Source organism: Vipera berus (assembly GCF_964194415.1).
Source record: "Vipera berus genome assembly, chromosome: 4".
NCBI classification, from domain to species: Eukaryota; Metazoa; Chordata; class Lepidosauria; order Squamata; family Viperidae; genus Vipera; species Vipera berus.
In genome coordinates, this window is record NC_138206.1 from 27,482,481 (window position 1) to 27,505,636 (window position 23,156).

The following is a 23,156-nucleotide window of genomic DNA, read 5'->3' on the forward strand; positions in this document are numbered from 1 at the left end:
GGTGATGGACGGAGAACCCCCTCCCAGATCATCCAACCACTGTCCAGACAGAAACACCAGGTCAAGAGTGTGACCCCCCTCATGAGTCGGGCCCTCAATAACCTGGGTCAGGCCCATGGCTGTCATGGAAGCCATGAACTCCCGAGCTAACTCCGACGACCCTCCCAGTGATGGCAGGTTGAAGTCACCCAGGACTACGAGCCTGGGGAACTCCACCGCCAACCCTGAGAGGGTGTCGAGCAGCTCGGGCAGGGCTGTTGCCACACAGCTGGGCGCCAGGTATGTAAGCAACAAGCCCAACTGAACCCGAGGACCACACCTCAAGAGGAGGGTCTCACTCCCGGCCATCTGGACAATGGTGCCTCCCGGGGACACAATGTCTCCCGAATAACCACTGCCACCCCACCACCCCTGCCCTGAGCCCGTGGCTGGTGCAGCACCCGGAAACCCGGCGGGCATAACTCGGTGAGAGGCACCCCTCCCTCCGAGCCCAGCCAAGTTTCCGTGATGCACGCTAGATCCGCACATTCCTCCTCAATCCGATCACGGATGAGGGGAGCTTTATTAACTACGGATCTAGCGTTAAAATAGACCAGCCTGAGCTCAGGGGCCTGATCACCCTCATCCCCGGGTAAGAGGGTGCTAACCGGAGGGTCGGAGCGTGCCACCGCTCGAAGATAGCGGGGGCGCGATCCCAGATGTTGATATGACCCTCCTCGCAAACACCTGCTGCCATACCCTATCGCCGTGGGGATTCGATACCCCACCCCCACATTCCCAGCGCCAGCAGCCACCTCCCCCAACCCCGTCCCACCAGGACCTCTAACAGGACCAGACTGAGTGCCGGTTACAAGTTCCCTCCCCATCCCCCCTTCCCTCCCCCTCCCTAACCTCCTAAAATAACCGGCTAAAAATCTGATCAGGGGCCTCTTAGCGCGTCTTAACTCGAGGCCCCTATCCAAGCCCAACCACCTCTCGGAGTCCCAAGGCTTGGGCCCGTCATTAAGGGGAGTATGAAAACAGGCGACAGGTCGCGCCCATGAGGCAGGAACCGCCCTAAGGGCATACAAGTCCGCTTCGGAATAACGATGGATCATATAGCACTCAATTAGTCTCTTGGGGCCGATGTTGAAAATATGGCCAAAGGATTGTTCATTGATGGTACGAAGATGGAAAAAGAACAGGTCCAGTGGGCATATCTCTCAATCTGCAAAGCCATCTCAGCTCTCACCCGAGATGGAGTTCCAAGGGACAACCTCAGCCGTCCTCTCACTCCGGCTGAGGAGTCTAGCTGGAACAGAGAGAGAAAAGGGGAGTCCTAAGCCAGGCCCACCCCAACTGGTCTCCCACACCAGAGAGGTGGTCGCTGACCAGTCCAGAACCGTCCTCCCACCACGGTTCGGTCCCGTCCACACTGGATTATCCATAGGGGGATCTTAGTTCCCATCAGGTATGGAGCTAGCCGTAATGCCTGCCTGTCAACAAAAGAAGTAAGGAACAGGCAGGCCAGGCCTCTGTCAATCCTCACAACGCCAGCCCACACCGCCAGTCTGGGGGGGGGAGAACAAAACATTCTCTCCCCAATGTCCATCCACCAGTCCAAGCCATCCTTCAACGGCGGAAAGAAGTGATCCCAGCAGTCATGTTGGGTCCTGGAATTCACTAACATGTCCGCCGGGGCCGATGACCAGGCCCACAATCTGCAACCACCATCCGGGAGAAGAAGGAGGCTCCTCGCCACCAAAGAACGGTGTCGGTCAGCAGATGGTCGTAAAAAGGATCTCCATCCGGTGGGGTCGTCGCCGCTGCCCCTCCGACAAGCAGAGGGTATCCACGGCGAACAGGCAGAGGAAAGAAGGCAGGTGAGGCGTCCTGGGCTGCACGGCGCTGTAGAGGTGATTGACGCCATAACAGAGCTCAACAGGTCAGCAGAGATTGTCAGCGCTGCTCATTCAGATCAACAGGCCGCTAGCTCGGGGGGGGAGGCTCAGCGTCATGAAAAGTAGCGTCCAGGAGCCGTTTCAAAGATCCCCCAATCCCTAAAGTCGCCTCAATCCGCAAGCAGATAAAAAACAGGCAGACGTCCCGAGTTTCACAGCGAAGCAGCGCTCAGCGCCATAATAGAGCTCAGCAGTTCGGCAGGCAGTTCTCAGTTCTCAGCGCCGCTCGATTGAATCAACAAGCCGCTATTCCGGAGGGGGGGGCTCAGCGCTACGAAAAGCAGCGCCCAGCAGCTGTTTTGAAAAACCCCCAATCCCAAAGTCGCCTCGGCCAGCAACAGCATGAAATCAGCTCAGCCAGCAGCAGATGAAAAGAAGCAAGGCAGACATCCAGGATTCACAGTATAGCTGCGCTTGGCGCCATCGTGAGGCCGGCAGATCGGCAGACGGCAGATGTTAAAACGCCGCTAATTCAAAGGGGGGGGGCTCAGTGCCACCGAAGACAGCACATAGCAGCTGTTTTTAGCTCCCCCACCCCCAGAATCGCCTCAACATACCTAGGGCTTCCCGGAGCAAATTCCTTTGGGGCCCTCGAAGAGCGGCCGTCGCCATCTTGGGCAAAATATATATATATATATATATATATATATATATATATATATATATATATATATATATATATATATATATATATATATATATATATATATATATATATATATAAAGAAATTATGTATAAACTCATGTTTAAAACAATCTAGAGACAAACCTTATTGTTGTTATTACTACTTCAGAAAAATGTTTTGTGGCAAGCTGTTGCTTCAGTGTACATCACACTAGTATGACATATCAAGAAATATCTTAGGATAATGGACAACTGCAGTTTATGGGGGTTAGGGATTCAACAGATTCAGAGATGAAGAGGGAGACAGAGAGAGTGAGGAAATGTTGCAAACATGGATCCAGAGAAAGGTTGAGGGAAAATATAAATGGTTCTCTCATTTTCTTCCCTATTTCACCACCTCCCAAGTTTTATTTATTTATTTATTTATTTATTTATTTATTTAATTGGATTTGTATACCGCCCTTTCCCGAAGGACTCAGGGCGGTTTACAAGGAATTAAAACAAGAAATACAAAAATTAAAAACAATTAAAAAGATTATAACAGTCCCTGAAAGAGTAAAAAAAAAACCAATTAAAATTAAAATTAAAATTCTCAGCCTGGGCCAGAGAGCTCGAAGAGCCAGGTCTTAAGGTCCCGGCGGAATGAACGGAGGTCAGGGGCACTTCTCTCCATCTTTTAAAGCAATTTTATGGCTGGTGCCCTTGGCTTAGAAAAAAGATAGAGAATCGAGGAGGAAGCGGAACATACTCCCTGTATTATATGTGTATAGTTCATTAAGCGTTTCATAACTTAAGGTTAAGTGCGCTGACAGCCGGCCATGAGGTAAAGCGTTTGACAGCCGAGCACGAGGGAGTTTTGACAGCTGTCAAAACTCCCGACTTACGCAGGCGCACTGGATGACAGCTCGCGGCTGTCAAAGCAACACATGCCGCCAGCACGAGGAGCCGAGCTGTCAGGCGTTCCGCTGAGCTGATTGGAGGAGAAGCGAAGCGGGAAAAAGACCGGCCGGTGATTGGACCAGACGACCAGCGCCAGACTATAAAAAGCCGAAAGGCTCCTGTTATTGTTTGCTCTGTTCTAATAAATCTGTTAACGTTACCAGCTGTCTTGAGTGGTCTGTTCCAGCCACTTCACTGGCGACGAAGGTGGGATCCGCTTCCAGAGCTGAAGTCACGGCCAGGAAGAGTCCTTGGCCGGCAGAGCGAGTCACTGGAAGTTTTCACTTCCACAGCGAAGCGGACCACCGAACCCAGACAGCATGGCAAATTTCGGACGAGTGAGGGAATTCGACACTCACCACCCCGAGCGATGGGAGTCGCATCTGGGGCAGGTCGAGGGGTTCCTCCTCGTCAGCAAAATAACAGATGACAGAGCCAAAGCAGCAGCACTTCTATACATCAGCGGTCCACCCGTCTACGATGCTGCTGTCGGGCTATTCAGCCCCGTACCGATCAGAGAGGTTCCATATTCCGAACTCGTCGACCGGCTCAGCAAGCACTACATGCCGGCCCGCTCAGAACTGTACTGGCGGGTACAGTTCGCTCAGCGAAGGCAGCGGCCGGATGAAGCCGCAAACGACTTCATCGCGGGAGTCCGACACGCTGCGCGGAGCTGCAACTTCCCAGACTTAGAAGACCGGATCCGGGACCAAGTGGTCATCGGCCTGAGAGACGAACTGGAACGCCTTGTCAAGCTGGGAGTGCTAGAACCCACTGATGGGGGCAGTTGGGAAACCCCCATCGTAACTCCAGTAAAACCCAATGGTCAAATTAGAATATGCGCGGACTATAAGGGGACCCTAAACTTAGCGCTCAATGCCCACTCTTACCCCATTCCAGCAGTAAGGGATGTCCTAGCTTCTATTCGCTCCGGCGCCATTTTTGCGAAATTAGACCTCACGCAGGCGTATTTACAGTTGCCTGTGACCGATGACACCGCGGTCGCCCAGACAATTGTCACGCACCGCGGAGCATTTAAAGTGACAAGACTGCAATTTGGTATCTCGACCGCCCCAGGCATATTCCAAAGCATTATGGAAAAAACATTAAAAGGAATTCCCGGGGTCTCCCCTTACTTTGACGATGTACTCATCGCCGGAGAAACAGAAGCCATTCTAGCTGACAGGCTGTCAGCTGTCCTAAAGCGATTCAGAACTGCCGGATTTAAACTAAAAAGAGAAAAGTGCTCTATAGGAGTTCCCTCTATGGAATTCCTTGGGTACAAAATTGACGCTCAGGGCATCCACCCTACAAACGACAAACTGGAAGCCATTCAAGCAGCCCCCAGCCCCAAAAACAAACAGGAACTACAGGCGTTTTTAGGACTATTAAATTTTTATCACGCCTTCCTTCCCCACAAGGCTACCATTGCAGAGCCGCTGCATAGGTTATTAGACAAGGGAAGCCCCTGGACCTGGGCAAAAGTGCATGAGAATAGTTTTCAGTCACTTAAGGCCATCATTTGTAAAAGCTCCACTATCACCTTATTCCAGGAGGACGCCCCTATCTGCATCGCGTGCGATGCGTCCCCATACGGAATAGGAGCCGTCTTGAGCCACCTGGACCAGGACGACACTCAAAGACCCATCGCATTTTATTCCCGGACCCTAACTAAAACAGAAAGAAATTATGCTCAAATTGATAGGGAAGCTTTAGCCATCGTCGCCGGGGTTAAAAAATTTCATGACTATCTGTATGGCAGACCCTTCACTATATTCACTGATCACAAACCCCTATTAGGCATATTCACCTGGGACAAAACAACCCCACAAATATTGTCTCCGAGAATCCTACGCTGGTCAACCTTTTTATCAGCATACTCCTACAAATTAGTATACAAGCCAGGCAGGGAACTAGGACATGCAGACTGTCTAAGCAGGCTCCCTATACAACGCCACGACCCAGATCCAGCCCCCGCCGGCAACGTATTGGCTATCAATGAATTACCAGAATTCCCCCTAACAGCAAAAATCATTGCTGATAACTCAGCAAAAGATAAAACACTCAGCAGGGTCCTGCAATGGGTCACAACAGGATGGCCACACAAATGCCCAGAGGAAACGTTCCGCCCTTTTTTTTCAAAACAACTAGAACTAACCTCCCACTTAGGCTGCCTACTATGGGGAAATAGAGTGGTGATACCACACATAAACATACAGCAAACGTTAAAAACCCTGCACGAAGGGCACCCGGGGATGGTAAAAATGAAGCTACTTGCTAGAAGTTATGTATGGTGGCCAGGAATCGATAAGGACATAGAACAACACGTAGGGGGATGCTATACTTGTCAATTAACGAGAAGCGAACCACCCCAGGCCCCAGTCCATAAATGGGAAACAACAAAAAACCCATGGTCCCGTATCCACCTAGATTTTGCGGGACCAATCCATGGGCAGAATTTCTTAATAATTGTAGATAGCTTTTCTAAATGGCTCGAGGTGATACCCCTAAATAAAATAACAACATACTCCACTATACAAGCACTTAGAAAAGTTTTCGCAACCCATGGCCTCCCAGACGTCATAGTTTCAGATAACGGGCCACAATTCACCTCTCGTGAATTTCAGATGTTCGCTTCGAGGAACTGTATTAGACTAGTGACGTCAGCGCCCTTCCACCCATCGTCCAATGGCATGGCAGAAATTATGGTGAGGTCAACTAAAGAGGCACTTAAAAAATTCATAAAAGGGAACTGGCACCGACGCCTCAGCCAATTCCTCCTTGCCCAACACACCACACCCGGCACCACCACAGGAAAATCACCAGCGGAGCTACGATGGGGAAGGAGGCTAATAACGAGATTAGACAGACTGCATCCTGATAGAACCACTAATGACCAAGAACTTCCACTACCCGCACCGCGAACCTTCACCCCAGGCCAAATCATCTGGGCACGAAATTACACAGGCAACCAAAAATGGATTCAAGGGGTCATAATAAAGCAAACCGGACCCATCTCATACTTAATTCATTCAGACACACATGGCCAACTACGGCGACATGTAGACCAACTACGAATCCGCAAGCCACAAAACACACCCCCACCATCTCAGCAACCCCCTTTACCCCCCTTCATACCAAGTATTCCGCCAACCGATGAGCCCCAGCCACAACAACCGCAGGAAGAAGGAGAACTCGGAAATGAGGCTATCCCACGACGGTCCAGCCGATTGAGGAAACCACCAGGTTACTTACAGGACTATGAATGGGAAGGAAGCAACAAACAAACACACGGGGGTGGAAACGATCCTGGGGAAGGGTAAGGGGTGTATTATATGTGTATAGTTCATTAAGCGTTTCATAACTTAAGGTTAAGTGCGCTGACAGCCGGCCATGAGGTAAAGCGTTTGACAGCCGAGCACGAGGGAGTTTTGACAGCTGTCAAAACTCCCGACTTACGCAGGCGCACTGGATGACAGCTCGCGGCTGTCAAAGCAACACATGCCGCCAGCACGAGGAGCCGAGCTGTCAGGCGTTCCGCTGAGCTGATTGGAGGAGAAGCGAAGCGGGAAAAAGACCGGCCGGTGATTGGACCAGACGACCAGCGCCAGACTATAAAAAGCCGAAAGGCTCCTGTTATTGTTTGCTCTGTTCTAATAAATCTGTTAACGTTACCAGCTGTCTTGAGTGGTCTGTTCCAGCCACTTCACTCCCTTTACCCCAAGTTTCTCTTTTACTGAATATACTTTTCCCTATCTCTATTTCGAAATAGACAGTAGATGGAATCCATGACTGGGATACAGAATACAGATCTGCAGATACCAAAGGAGATCATGATGACTGCTTTTGAAATTATAATTGTAAACGGGGAGAGCTTAGTGGTCTAATAGAAAATTGAATCTTGCCTAGCAAATAGTGTACAAGGAAAAAGCTCTCTTTAAGTCAGCCTGACTACTCTCAATAAAGTGTTTACCACAAGATTATAGCATTTGTGAGCTGGCACAAGTGATAACTGTAATGTATTGGGCTTGATTGTTACACCACGTGGTAAGCTGGAGCTAGCTAACGGCTCCCAGCACCTCAGACACCCCGTCTCCAGTGCTGCTATTGGCTGCCCCTAGGTGGCAATAGGTTGCTTTAAACCTATTGGCTGCCACCTAGAGGCCAGACTATAAATTGCTGCAGCTGCAGCCCAATTCTACAGTTCAGATCCTGCAAGCAAATAAGCATGTTCATTGCTGAACTCACTTGCCTCGTCTCCATTCCTGCGCAACGAACCCAGTACACAATACTGCCGACGAAGGTGGGATCCTGCTTCTCCGTCGGAGCCAAAAGTCACTAGGGGAGAGGCAGCACACGCCTGGTGGGAAAAGCAATTCCACCCCCCTACTTCGGTCAGCTAGCAAGCCACGCTAGCGACCACGGGCTCAGAGGACCAGTCCCTGAGCAACGGAGAGGCAGGATTCGAAGATGCAGAAGCCAGCCATGAAGACCAGCAGAATGCCCAAGGTCAGAAGGCTGCGTGAATTCGACATCAAGAAACCAGAAGGATGGCCCTCATACCTGTCCCAGGTCAAAAACTACCTTCAGGCAAAACAGGTTGCAGAGGATGGACTGAAGGCCGCCACTCTGCTCTGTGTGTGCAGCCCAGCAATGTTCGATCTGGCCGAAAACCTGTTCGTACCCATGCCGCTGGAATCCATCTCCTCGTCTCCATTCCTGCGCAATGAACCCAGTACACAATAATAACCATACGTCATAATTTCACAATGCAAACTTTGTCATTTATGTACTTGTGTTTGATACATTGATGCAAATATGAAAGGCCAGAATTTTCATCATGATGTTGCAACACAATTCTCATCATTTTTTTTCCTCATTATGTACCAGGTGTTTATGTAAAAGATGTTCTGAAAGTTGGTTTTTTCTGGGCCATTATAAAGATGGAACAGACTTTTGAAGGGCATATTAATCTCTCTGTGCACTTTAAAAGAACTAGAGAATAGGACTGAAGAATTCTATCTGGCCAAGAATTCAAACTAGCCTAGAATGAATATTCATGTAGTCCTCAGATAACTTCCAGATGTCCATTTTGATCCCAAAGTTGCACCATGATTTGTGGTATTAATTTTACTCCAAAGAAGCAAAATAGTATCAATGTACCATTATTATTTTTTCTTTTAAAGTCCTTTTAGATTCTTCTTTCCCTGGTCCATAAATATGAGTGAGTCACTGCATCACCAGACATGTGTCTGTGGCCATTCAAGATTAAAACAAAAAAGAAATTAATAAACAATGTATAATCCAGGCCAAAAAAAGATTGTTGATCTATGAGAGACCAGATTGGCAAAATTCATCTTCGTTTTCTTCTTTCCTTAGGAGTGGATGAAAAAAGTCATTTCAAGCGCACAGTCATGACCGGAGGGTTTTTTGTTCCAGTGATGAAACCACAAGTGGGGGGACCTAGCAGCTCATTTGACCTCAGCAAACAGGACACAGAGTGGGATCTCAAAGGTGCCATGAAAGGAGCAGAGGGAGGAGCAGAGGACAATGCAGAGAACCATATTCCGCGGCCAACCCAAATGAAACCACTTCCTGAGCAACTGAAGGTATTCCGCCCTATTGAAGACCCTGAGAATGAGCAAACGTCCCCAAAGATGTGCCGTATGTTCTATACTTCAAATGATGGGACACCCAATTTGGGATTCCATGGGACACTATTCCCCCTGGAAGCATCTCCCCGTCACCAACATAAAGCCTTGAATATCTCAGAGCCCTTTGCTGTCTCGGTGCCCCTTCGAGTATCTGCAGTCATAAGTATCAACAGTACACCTTGTCGCGTGCCTGTTAAAGACAAAGCAGCTTTCTCTGGACTTCAAGATTGTTCTTTTCTGGGAAAAGAAAGTGCTGTCTCTCCAGTCCCTGAAGATGACAACCATGACCAATTAGTGCATATCACAGTCAAGGAAGAAAAGAAGTCTGAGTCCAAATCCATAACAGGTAAGCTTAGAATAAGGATTGATGATGTTCATGGAGATGTTGAACAGCTTATCTCTAGCATGGCAAATGGTCAGAAGTATCAGATTTATAATCCAACAACATTTGGTAACAGTTATGCACCCTGACTTAGAAAAAAATGTAGTAATTTGTTTACAACAGAGACCCCCAACATGGATAATAGAAAATATTTGAAATATTGAGAGCAAAATATTTGTCATGTGTGATTTTTCACAACATTGCTTTCTTGGTGGGAGCATGCTGATAAAAAGTGCCAGTTTACCTGAGTACCTATTGCTCTCTCTGTCTGTCCATTCCTTTATTTTATTTTATTTTTGCTAGTGAAAACTTAGATATATTTATAGTGGTAAAAAACCACCCACTAAAATTGGCAAAAGAAAAGCCAATTAAGAGAAAAAATCCTTGTCATAATTATCAATAGCAATTTAAAATTGATATACTCCTTCAAGCTTGTTAAATCACAGAGCAATGCATTTGACATCTTAGCATTTTTATAATATAGAGACTTATTAAAATAATAGATATCAATCTCATATCCTGGCTCTGTTCTTTAAAATCAGAAAAGTAAGGTAATTTTTTCCAGTTACATAAAATTGTTAAAAATATCCTGTGGAACAGAGTGCCTTTAGGAACACATGGGTGACTTTGTATTGGAGATCCCAAAGCCTGAGGATGTTATGAAAAGCTTGCCTGCAGTGATACAGCTGGAGTGATCTTTTTACTTAGTTATTAATGGAACAAAAGGGAAGTCTCAGTAGTAGACTGAAATTAACTGTCAAATAAGTTATTACATGTACTTGGAAGAACATGAACACAAAAGCAAATTTTAGAAAGGGTCAGTTGAGACACGAAAGCTCCTGGCAAGTAATGGGTTAAGCTTCCCAAATTGCTTTCCTCTCTAAATCTCTTTTCATTTAAAATCTAATAAAAAATCAGAGTGTCGCATTTTATATGTCTATTTTATATATCTAGATTTCCTCTTAAATCAGATTACTGCAATATTCTGAAGTAGATGCTGGCAACACAGTTTCCAAGAGTTCCAGGGCATCTATTACATTCTAAAATATCTATAATGATTTGCCAAATAAATGAAATAATGTTTTTGAATAATTAAATGGCCAGTTTTCAAAGATTCTGGTGTTCAGAGATCTCATGGCCAGTTTTCAGAGATTCTGGTGTGAGATCTCATTAAATTCTAGACTTCTTTTGTAGGTGTCACAAGAACCCAGTGTGAGGTTGCAAAGATAATGATCTCATGAAAATGTACGCAATCAAAATATTTATGCCATCACTGAAGTTAAAAGTCGAAACTGTTAAAAACTCTATACATAGAGATGTTGGAATATGAAGGATCATGACTCCTTGCCAAAGCATACACTCTAGAACCCAGATTCAGTATGTGCCACTTCCAGTTAGAGATGGCAATAATGTTAAATGTATGAAAAATAATTATTGGCAAAATGTAGCTAGTTTCATGTATCTGTAGAATGTTCAGATCAGGGGCACACCAGTATATACTGTAGAGAAGAAATCCTGGCTTATTACATATAATTATGCTGCCAAGCATACTTAGAGGGCATTGTTCATCTCACAGCTGTATAACAGTTCAGGCACAGTTGCCTTCAAATTATCTGTCCTTAAGATAAACTCAAATTGAGAAGTGCATAAATCCAGTAACAAAATAAAGATGGCTTCCATTCATAACCAGGATAGAAAATCATTTTCATTTTAAAAACCAGACATATATATCTGTTTGGAAGGTTCCTTTTCAGGCTGTTTTTCTTTCTGTTTACTTGTCCAAAGAAAAAGCATGCTAAAGCATAGATTTGAACATTTCCATTTGCTGTTCTATGCAGATTCAATCTGAAGAAAGTTGTCTGATTAATTCACTAAATTCCATAAATGCATGGACATTCATTATTGTAGACGTGGTTGAATACTGCCACATTTTAAAAGAGATGGGGTGTATCTAAGCTTATTGAAATTAGGGTTAACTCTGTGTTGGTGTGTAGCCAGACACTTCCACAAATCTCTGGAAAACTTGGGGCTGTGATAATTTATGTCTGCACAAGGTGGTTTTATTACTTATTATCACATGGGTCTTTAATCAACCTCTTGAAAGACTTTAACCACAGCTGATTTAGTTATCATGAAGAGGCTTTTTGATCTGCCAAGATAAAACATATCCATTCATGACAGTATAGTAGGGCTTCTATCTTTTAAATTTTTTTAATCAAAGTTTTACAATGCATATAAAAATAACACAAACTAATAACAGAAACGATAAAGAAAACAGAAAGAAAATAGCAACAAAACAGAAAGAAGATTCCAATTTATTTGCATCAAATAGCAATTCAATGGCAAAATTAACCCTTATTCTATTATTACAAAACAGCTCACTTTTTTCTATTATCCAGGGTTTTTTCATCAAAATCACAAATCCTAAGGACATTTTTTCTGTTTCATGCAAAAAGTCCATAGGTTTCCAGTCAGCCAAAATGTAGACATTGTTTTTTTTCTCTAATCAAAGAGATTAATGTAACCATCTTCACTAGTTCCATATTCACCAAGCATTTCTCCATTTTAGCTTGTGTCAATTATTTCTACTTTTGAGTATAAATAATCTCACTGAAATTGTCATATATAAAAACAAAGTTCCACAACTTTTTTCCCCAGTTGCTTTTCCATTAGTTACCAAATGAAAAGTCTCTGATTTCAGTTGTACTTTAATTTAAAATCTTCTGAATTAATCCATGTATTTGTATCAAAAATGTTTTGGCTTTCTTACATATCCACTAAGCAAGGTAAAATCTCCCTTCTTGTTCATATTTCCAACAAAGGTTTGAAAAACCTTTATACATTCTAGATAATTTATCTGGTGAGAAATATAAATGATACATCATTTTATAAAAAGTTAGGTTTGATATTAGAATGTAAGGTGAATTTCAGTCCTTTCAGCCACATATTTCCCTATAGTTCAATTGTATCTTATAGTTATTTTTTACTTATTTTATTATACATTCTTTTAACTTGCTCTACTGTTTCATATTTCAGCAAAAATTTCAGAAAAGACATGTTCATCAGAAAAGGCAGCTTTCTATAGCTTTCAGCCCAGATAGGATTACCCAGCAGTTTGAAATTGCCATCCCAGTATGATGCTATATGCCAGACATGTCAAACACAAGGCCCAGGGGGCAGATCTGGCCCGCGAAGTGGTTCCATGCAGCCTGCGAAGCCATCCTGGAAACAGTGAGGGAACGGCCCCCACTGCCTTGGCCCTGGCCCAGAGACCCTCAAATCTGTCCCACTCCTGCCCAGGCCCCCTTAGGCTCCCTTGACGCGAACAATGTAGAGCTGGCCATGCCCACCCAGTAGGTCACATGCACTCCACCCACGCCCAACCAGTAGGCCACGCCCACCCTGGCCATACCCACCCAGCCCCCTGAGGGCAACCACAATGCTGATGCGGCCCTCAATGAAATTGAGTTTGACACCCCTGCTATATGCAGTCAGTCTCATATTGAGGAAGATTGATTTAGAATAAGTTGGCCTTTAATTATACAGTTTCTTCGTCTTCTTTTGATTGTTTTGTTTTCTTCTTATAAGATTTGTATATCTGCCTTTTGTTTTTTATATAGATTCTACTATTGAGAAAATTGCCATTGTTAAGAAGCTGGAAAGTGTCTCTCAAGCAACAGTCAATACTCAGGAGACAATGAGTGGTGGCAACAATGGCAGCCAACCTTTAAAAGATAAGATCCCCCTGGAACAGAACCCCCTGGTTATGATCTCTGCAAGCCAGCAGCAGACAGATAAAGCAAGTCAAGACCAGTTTGGGGCTAAGGACATATCAGAACAAATTTGCTGGCCAGCCGAGCTATCAATGGATAAAACAGAAGATAAATCACATCTAAAGGAATTGGTAAGAAAAAGTATTGAAAGTCTTCTTTGGATGTTATGTAGTTTGACCGTTTTGCTATTTTATGAAAAAGACACCAACTATTCTTTTCTCAAGTATTATTGTTGATACCACCTGTAATACTGGACATTTTACACAGTGTATTCCAGATTTAAACATCTCCCAAACTGAATCAGGGTGATTTGGACATAATAAATATGTAAATTCATCCAAAGCCAATTAATTTGTTTCTGAACTATCTCTGGCTTTCACTAATGATTGTGAGTTTCATATGTATACAAACACACCGCAAGGTCTAAGAATCGATCCAAAGATAATCTAAAAAAATGTCTTTCCACAAAACCCAAAGAAAAGCAATCTTGTTATTCAGAAAATTTCCAGGTTCCATGGATAGGCACACCTCTACCCTACTTCTAACTTTCTTCACATTTGTCCATTAAAAGATAGATATGTATTGTTCTGATTTTCATCTCAGAAGGGTAAATAAAATCTCTGAAAATATTATTCAATTCCACAGATAAATACATTAGTCACTAGAGTGCCCTCCATAACACTGTTTGGGTTTTTTTTACAAGAAACCTCTGGACTCTTTTATTTTTTTAATTGAGCTGCCTTCATCTTCTAATAAACCTCAACTTCAACAAATTTTCATCCAATTAACTGAACATTAAACAAAATAAAACCCTACAGCTGTTTGTTCAATTTTAGTAATAGCCAAGAGGGGATTCAAATTTCAGATCCAAATTCAATTCAGTCCCCAAAGAGAATTGAGGCATTCTAAATCAAGTAGACTAGAACTATTTGGGGGGGGGAATCAAAGCTCGCCTTGCTTCCTTTGATTAAAAAAGCCCCACAAAACTTTTTTCTTCTTCTTTGCCCAGAAATGTGGCCATTGCCAAATGTTAAAGCCACCACACCAAAGTTATGGTTCTGATCCCAATTTTATGTTCCCTGCAAATAGATTTATCACTACTAAACAACTAATTCATACTAGTTTTTCTGAATTGGATTTCCTTTGGGACTCTTTTCAGGATTATTTGGAAACTTCAGTTAAATTAAAATAGAACTGTAAAATTGGACTGGCTAGTATGAACCCTTGATTCCATTTCATTGACTACAGGTTCATTTCTAGGTTTAAGTCAAGGCTGCTGAGCTGACCTTTAAAGCAGTGAATGGCTTGAAAACAAATATCTCAAAGGAAGAGCCTTCCCTGATGTGTCTGTCAATCTTTCAAATTTGTCATTCAGGATTTTTGCCAAGATGAGTGAGCTTGGTTAGCCACAAAGTAGAGGTCTTTTGTCTCTTTTCAGGGAGGCACATATGAACCTCCCTTAATTTACTGTCAAGGTCAAAACATTCCTCTTTATTAAAAATGTAAAAAATAATGTAAAATATCTATAATGTATATATGTATTTATATATTTATATCAATATCTAGTGTAAAACTTCTATAACTTGCAGTAAGTGAGCCTTTTTAGTATCGCTACAGTGCTACTTATTAATTGTATCCTAACTAATTTTACATTTTTAATAGCAGCATAATCTGTCATGAAAATACCGGTTATGAATGGATGAAGTAAAATAGCTGATCATCATTCATAGCTGATTTTCAGATACCCACACTTGCCCCAAATTCTTCAGCCTATTGACCCCCTTCATGAAACTTCATATTGCTCATTGATCTCCAAACATGTATTTTATGAAAATAATTTAATAAATACTATTTTATCTAATAACACTATGAATAATAACAATGAAAATGGATAGTCCCATCAATCCTGGGGACGGAGGGTTAATATTCAGCACTTTGAAGGACCCTGGCCTAACAGTTTTGTTTCTTCTCCTCCAAGTCAGCATTGACTTTTGGCAACTGCCTGGGCAATTGCCTCTAGCTTTCTTGGCAAAATTTCGGAAGTGATTTGCCATTGCCTCCTTCCTAGGACTAAGTGAGAGTGATTGACCCTCAGCTGGCTTTGTATCCCTAATGTGGGATTAGAACTGATGATTACCCAATTTCTAACCTGGTGTCTCACCACTACACTGATCTGGCTGTTTGGCCTAACAGTAGACTGAAATTATCCTGTTGGGAAGCTAGTTGATGTAATTCTGCATTTGCCATAGTGTGATCTGTACAGGAGACCCCAGTAATAAAATATTGCAAAATATTGTTCCTATTCATAGATCATCTGCAGACTACTCCATTTTATTTCCCTGATCATTTTTAGCTCTTAAAATACCCATCTGCTACAGAGCTACAGTTGAAAATGGTTGTCTTCCTGCTGTCGTATATGTGAGCTTACTAGATGCATCAGTTAGGTTATTCTTTTTTTTTTTAATTAAAAAGTTTTACAATACATTTTATCTTTAGCAAACCAAAAAAAACCCCTCCCAACCCCCTCCCCCCCACCCTCTTCCCCCTCCCCCACCCTCCCCAACCCCTCCCTCCCTTTCCCCTCCCCCCCGGCTTCCCAGAGCAAAATACAGGGTATAAAAATACAATCATAATCTAATTTACGCAAACAATCCTAAACTATTTAAACTACCGAACTTTAACTCATATAAGAAAACTCCAAACACACATATATATATATATATCATATCAATAATTATACAAATACAAAATAATACTTTCCAATCTAATACCAAAACACAGGGTATAAAAATACAAACAAACAATCATGATCTAACTTACGCAAACAATCCTAAGCTATTCAAACTATCAAACTTTAACTCATATAGGTAAATTCCAAACATACATATATATATCATATCAATGATTATTCAAATACAAAATAATACCTTAAATTCATATTATCCTAATATATTATACAAATTAAAATACCATAGATTACTTCCAAACTTAAAATTTTTTTTATATAATCACATCATTCTTATATTCTTATATTCTATTACCTACTCCAATATTGCCCATAAAAGTATTACAAATTAATTTCAATCACACATAAAACAATTTATATCAGTTTTATAAAACTATTCTTCTATCCAACTAGACTTTAACATACTAAAACCAAATTAATACAACCTTTCCTTCTCCTAATATATTATACAACTTAAAATACCATACACTACCTTCCAGGCTTAAAACTTTCCATCCAAATAACAAAGCATAACCTACAGAATATCAATAAACACTACTACAAATCTTCCCAATTAAATTTTCATAATCATCTTCAAACTAAAGCAACACAAAATATTATATAATTATTTTATAAGGGTGAAAAATGAATCCCCACATACTTAATCCTTCTAGCATCCTTATTACATTATTATCTCTTGCAATTATGCAACTAAATCCTCAGGTTTGCTTCATTCTTCCAGAAACAGCACACCTCTTCCAATTTCTGGCCTTCTCCCGTGGTGATGAAATTTGACCCACTCCTGTAACTTTCACATCTGTCTGCGTTAACCCTTCAACATCTTGTGGATTCTCTCTGGAACGTTGAGGCTCTCTGTCACCTTTTTTCTTTGTAGACTCCAAAGACGATATGGGGACTGCTTTTAAAACATTACTGTAAAAGTCACGTGCCTGAACCACCGTGGTAAGACAATGCCTCGTACCTTCATGAGTCACCACCATCCCCTCTGGTATTTGCCATCTAAACTTAATATCACGTCGTCTCAATTCTTGTGTCAAAAAGGCAAATTCCTTCCTTTTTCTTAAAATTCTTGCAGGAATCTCTTAAAATCAAAACTTTTTGCTCATCCATTACAAAATCAATATTATAGGAGGCCTGGATAACTTCATTTCTAATCTTTCTCTTTGTGAAATAAACCACCACATCTCTGGGTAATTTCCTTTGTCTTGCAATCCACGAATTAACATGGAAGATTTTATCTATATCTTCCATTATTTCATCTGCTGGTCGCTCCAACACCCCTTCCAAAACCTCAGAAACCATTTTCGTCAAATTTTCCTTAGGATTTTCTTTTAGGCCTCTGATTCTCAAAGCAAGCTCCATCTGAAAATACTGTGTCAAAATCAAATCATAATCCATTTCCGCTATCATATTTTCAGTTTCTGTCATTTTGGCTTCCATTCTAGTATCATTTTGAACAAGATCTTCCACTTTTTCATCCAAAATCTCAATGCTTTTAGCCAGATTTAACGTTGCAGATGTGATGTCTGCTCTCATTTCTGCTAATTTCTCTGTAAACTTCTCCTCCAACTTTTTCTCCATTATCTCAACAAATTGTTGCATTTGCTTTTCCATAGTTTCTTGGAGCAAACTCTGCAAATCTTTTACTGTAAAAGCTGATACAGATTCAGATGCAGAGGACAATAAAGTTTTCGCCGAAGACTGCTGCCTCAAGGCAGGAACTTTAGAAGATATAGTCGCCATTTTCACCCTCTATTGTTAACTACTCACTTTCACATGAAGATTCAGCAAAGTCCATTGAGTTAAAGATCAAAACATCATCTTCACCAAAATCTCCTGCATCGCTCTGCCTGCGTCCTCTTTCTCATAAGCTCTTCCTTGCTAGCAGGGATGGTTGCGAACACCCTGTTCTGCTCCAAAAAACCCGGAGCAGAAACGCCTTGCAGTCCGGAGCATGCCCAGGCTTCGGGGGGGGGCTCAATCCTTCCGCCACCAAAACTCTAAGTTCTGGCGGCCCCGGAGAGCTCTACCCCTACCTGGACGCTCACCCCCTCCTCTTCTCCCGAGGTGGGGGCTTCCAAGCCGCCGAACAGCTGATCGACGCTGTTTTCGGCAGCTCTACGGAGCTGCGAGGCTGACAGCCAAGAAATGGCTGCCTCCGGCGTCACCTTGCCATCCGGAAGCCGCATCAGTTAGGTTATTCTGTGACACAGAATGCTGGAATAAAAAGATCTTTGGCTTGTTCAAAAAAGTCTCATGTATATGTTCTTAGCCTGTTTCTAATTTCATACTTATCAAGATTAGAACTATGTTAGGGTGTCACATTTTATTAACTTTTGGCACTATAATCCTCAAACTTGATCTTCACATTGACTTTGAGGGAGGGGCCATTATGGAGTTTCAGATTATGTAAATCCAAATCCACTGAAAATATTATAGTTGATTGAAATAGTATATTAGTTACTGATTAGTTTTCAAATATGTGCCTCATTTTTAACATTTGGTTTCTACAAAGCAGGATGGACAAATAGCAAGATTTCTGTCTTCAGTGGAGGAAAATGTCATTTTAGCATTAATTATTTAATAGAATTAGAATGCATATGGTTTTTAATGGAAAAAGATAATGGAAGATCTGGAAGAATTTTTCATTCTTTCAATAGGACATATGCTTAGCCGTTATTCTAAAACTTCTATGTAGTTGTCCCAAAGGTGCTTTTTCACAAGGCAACTGGACTTTCTTGTTTTTTCTTTGAAGACGTTCCACTTCTCATCCAAGAAGCTTCTTGGATAAGAAGTGAAATGTCTTCAAAGAAAAACAAGAAAGTCCAGTTGCCTTGTGAAAAAGCACCTTTGGGATAACTATGACCTGGGTGACTGGGAATCTCCATAGACATGCTCTATAGTTGATTTTAAAAAGGGCCACAACTTATAAAAAGCAGTTATATTATCTAGATGGTTTCTCTTTTTCAGGTGGTTGATGATCATTCCAACACCATGATGAAACCACAGTGGCCAGATATTCAACAAGAGCTGAAAATTGTTGAGTCTGAAGAGGAGTTTTCATTTACTAGAAGTACTCTAAAGACAGATGAACAACAGCAGGAGTTTAAACCAAGTCTTACATCTATTGTATCTTCAGAAGCCAAGAGTTTAGTGTGTAGTTCTCTTGTGCTACCAACCCCTACCAAAGAGGAAAACCTAACTGGAGATCCATTGGCTATATCTGACATTCCTTCCAAAGAATCAAAAGATGTACAACTTTGCAACTCTGAGCCATTCAGAAAGCAGAGTAATATTTCTTTCACCTCAGTGAAACTGCAAAATATTCCATGTTCAAAAAATTGTCTACAAGATGATAACACTAAAAATGACCTTTCATCTCAATCCCAAAACTGGAAGTTTCCATCAGAACTAAAAGAAAACATAGCTTTTTCAACAGACAAGTCGTCATATTCCAAAGAAAATAATTTAGACCAGCCAGAATGTGAAAGTAAGAACTGGCTTCTTCAAAAGGAGAAAAAAGTTGAAACAACAACCCAGTTAGAAAAAAATACTGACACAAATTCAGAGAGAGATCTGGCCAGTTCAAAGATTCAATGTGGAGCTGAAGTCCCATGGGTCAAAGAGGGCAGAATGAGTGATCGAAACTCTGTTAATCAACAGGAGGAAGATACATGGAGTAACCATGTCCATAGTTTAGAATTGCTAGAGCCATGGGAAGATCATCAGTGGGTCACCAGTCCCCTTCATTCTCCTACCTTGAAAGAAACTCAAGGAAAGGCACTTCAGGAGTTTCAGCCCCAGAACCAAGGAATGGCCCAAAGCCATTTCAAGAAACCATGTTTCAGTCGTAGCTTTTCCTTAGACAGCAAAGATTTTTTAAAAGCTCATTGGGCTATAGAAATACCTTTAGCAAATGCAAATGAGGAACAGCTTTGTGGTGACCTAGAACAAGGAATGAAGGAATATTCACCAGGACAATGGAAAAAAAGTCTTCAGAAAGCTGAAGCCTGGCTGAATTGTTTAAAGGAAACTTCAAACTCACATGAAACAAACATGAAATATCTAAGTCGTGAAGCAGGGTTTGCAGCAATAGAGTTGCCTTCTGGTCTTGAAGGATTGCCTAGTGTTGCCTGTAATACATTGGTTGAGAAGGATGTGCCTAAAGATGAAAAAACCCAAGAAAACATGAAGCTAGATTCTCCTTTGTCACAATTTAATACTGAGATCAGTTTATTAAATTCAAACTGCACAGGAAAGCAGGCAATTAATATTCAACCGAATGACAGACCTGGAGTTCCTGTCATGAAAGGACCATATTGTACTAAAGAGCTGCAGGTCAATAAAGGTGAAGACATTCCATGTAAAGGAAAGCCAAGACCCTCTTCTCTCAACCTGGATTCTGTCCTTCCACTTGCCAGCCTTTTTAATTTTGACAACTTGTCTTTCCCCTCTTCACCCAGGCACTTTCTCTGTGGGCAGAAAGAAACTAAATCTAGTGATTCTGCACCATCCCTTTCTGTTGCTTGTCCAAATGAAAATAAAGGTGACCTTTGGGGATCACACTTTGATCCTCAAGACTTAGACTTAGAATACATAATGATGTCTCATGCTACCACTGGTCGTCGTAATTCTGCCCCTGTAAGTGTTTCAGCAGTAAGAACATCTTTCATGGTTAAGATGTGTCAGGCTCGAGCTGTGCCAGTGATTCCACCAAAGATTCAATATACCCAAGTTCCCCAGCCTTTGCAGGCACAAAACCCCAACTGCAGAATCTCACTGGCATCAGAGAATAAAGAAGCAGAAGTCAAGAAAAGTCTAATCAAGCCAATTCAAAATGCTCAGGGTCAGCTGCAACTCCCAAAGGATCCACCACTCGATGGGATGGGAAAAGAAAACAACAGTACATTCATTTTGGATTCAGCTGCAGCTAGAAAAGCAGAACCATCTTTTTCCAATCATAATAATACTCAGGATGTACCTGTTCTTCGGCGAAAGAGAACCTCTGAAGGAGAAACTACTGGAGATACTCCACAGTCCTCAAAAATGGAGAGGCCATCTGGGGTTTCAAAGCCTTCTTACAGATCTAGACCAGGAAGACCTCAGAGCCTTATTCTATTTAGTCCTCCCTTTCCTATCATGGACCATCCCTCTTCTGCAGACTCTAGAGTATTGTTATCTCCCATAAGAAGCCCTACACAGACCTCTTCTCCAAGTCCAATTTCCAATGATTTATTAGGACCAGCCCCAGAGGGTGTCACTCTTCGTAACAAGATGACTATTCCAAAGAATGGCCAAAGGCTTGAGACATCTACAAGTTGCTTTTACCAACCACAGAGAAGGTCTGTAATTCTGGATGGAAGAAGCGGGCGTCAGATAGAATAATGCCTTTCCATTTCTCTTCCCTGGTGGATGAGATATACTAATAACACTGAGAACTATGAATATGATGCTATTATTGCTAAATGCTTATTACTAAAACAGTAATTGTTGATTTCAACAATCCTTAATTTTATATTTTGTCACATTTAATAGATGAAATTATCCCACAGGTGAAACCAATATTTTACTGGAAGGAAAGGTAGAGGTAAAAGTTGTCTAGAAATGTATTCCTTTATAAGACACTGTCATGCTTCAGCTTCCCACCAACAGATATAAATAATCTCAGCTAATGTTCCTTTCCATGATCTTGCTTATTGCCTTCCTATAATGTTGAAATGCTATGTATTTGGGATTTCAGTCCAAGTATGTATTAAGAACAGCAGACCTGCTCCATGTAACTATATACAGACCTACAACGAGCGTTGTAAAAAGAAAAATGTGCACACTGGTCGTTCAAATAAGTGGGGAGAGAGGAATGCTGATGTGTTTGAGTGAAACCTATTTTGATAAGCTATTATTATTAAAAACATCAATTATATCTTACATTTCTCTAAATGTTTGATGGACTTTAATACTGATTATAGAAAATTGTACAAATAGTCATTCAGTATAAAATACCTGCTCTGTCAGTGATTGGAAGATTTAGTGATATAATAGTAGGGATAGAACTCACTCCAAATGATTTTCATCCTCCTCCAAAAGCACTAATTTGCTATCTCTGTAGCAGTGTCACTTTTGGTAGCTGCTAAATGGAGTGATAGGGCAGTCATAATAAGCTTCAATCCATTTATTAGAACATCATAGTGTACTGATGTTTATTGAAGACATTATAATATGATTTTCTCTACACTTGTTTGCAAATGAGACTGAATTTAAGTTGCTACTCAACTTACATAACATCAGGTCAATAAGTGGCACAAACTAAATTTCAATTAGTAAATAAATTCCAGCCCAAATGTCTGGTTGCAAGTCATTAAAGCAGAATTGGGGGCCTGAAGAATGACTTACATGTGTTAGATTTTATTTTCTCATTGATTCTCAGTATCATAGTCTAGAAGCACATTTTCAGAAAACACAGTTGAACTAGAGCTAGGGCAGAAAATATGTAGACAAGTGATGTTGTGAATGTTGGTATACATATAAAATGCTGAAATAGCATTTATTGTAATTTCACTAATACTTATTTTGATACATGTATTTCTACCTAGAATTCCAACTTTGATTTTAAGAATAGGTTGCTTCACATAACAAAATGAGTACCTTTTATACTTATGAAGTCTATTATAAGTCCCTAGTTTTTTTTACTTTTCAATAAAATATATGTAAGACAGTTTGAAATAATAGCAAAAGAGGATTGGCAGTTCTAAAACATTGTGGTTCTCTGTTTGTAACAGAGAAATGGGTGACACTGTCTTTATTTGCACATTGTTATTAACATAAAACCACATTTCTGATTTAATCGAACAGAAATTCAGCTGAAGACAATTTGGATGCTATGGATTTTTAAGATTCATTTTTTGAGAATAAATCTGTGTCTCCATTTTGGGAAACATGGAACAAGAGGTTCTGCTTTTTGCCTGCTTAGATTTGGTCAGGGCTTGGTATGTTCCTTATAAGAGTTGGCAAAGAAGGGAAAGAAAAAACAAGGTGCGCTTTTCCCCCCCTGTCTTGTAATGCCCAAGGACAGAAGGAAGTTCACTGAGGACTGTCATTAT

At 41.6% G+C, this 23,156-nt stretch overlaps 2 protein-coding genes across 2 annotated transcripts in view; one reads left to right on the plus strand and one right to left on the minus strand.

Annotated features, from left to right (window-relative positions):
* ARHGAP31 (Rho GTPase activating protein 31) overlaps positions 1-22,547 on the plus strand; it is a gene marked incomplete at its 5' end in the record, with an annotated part of 114,606 nt that extends 92,059 nt beyond the window's left edge. The window contains 3 exons of the mRNA XM_081327279.1: positions 8,884-9,504; positions 13,161-13,444; positions 19,030-22,547. Coding sequence (XP_081183405.1) covers positions 8,884-9,504; positions 13,161-13,444; positions 19,030-21,444 — 3,320 coding nt within the window. The 3' untranslated portion in view covers positions 21,445-22,547. The remainder of the gene's footprint in view (positions 1-8,883; positions 9,505-13,160; positions 13,445-19,029) is intronic.
* UPK1B (uroplakin 1B) overlaps positions 1-23,156 on the minus strand; it is a 73,986-nt gene that overhangs the window by 6,469 nt on the left and 44,361 nt on the right. The gene's annotated exons all lie outside the window — the stretch shown is intronic.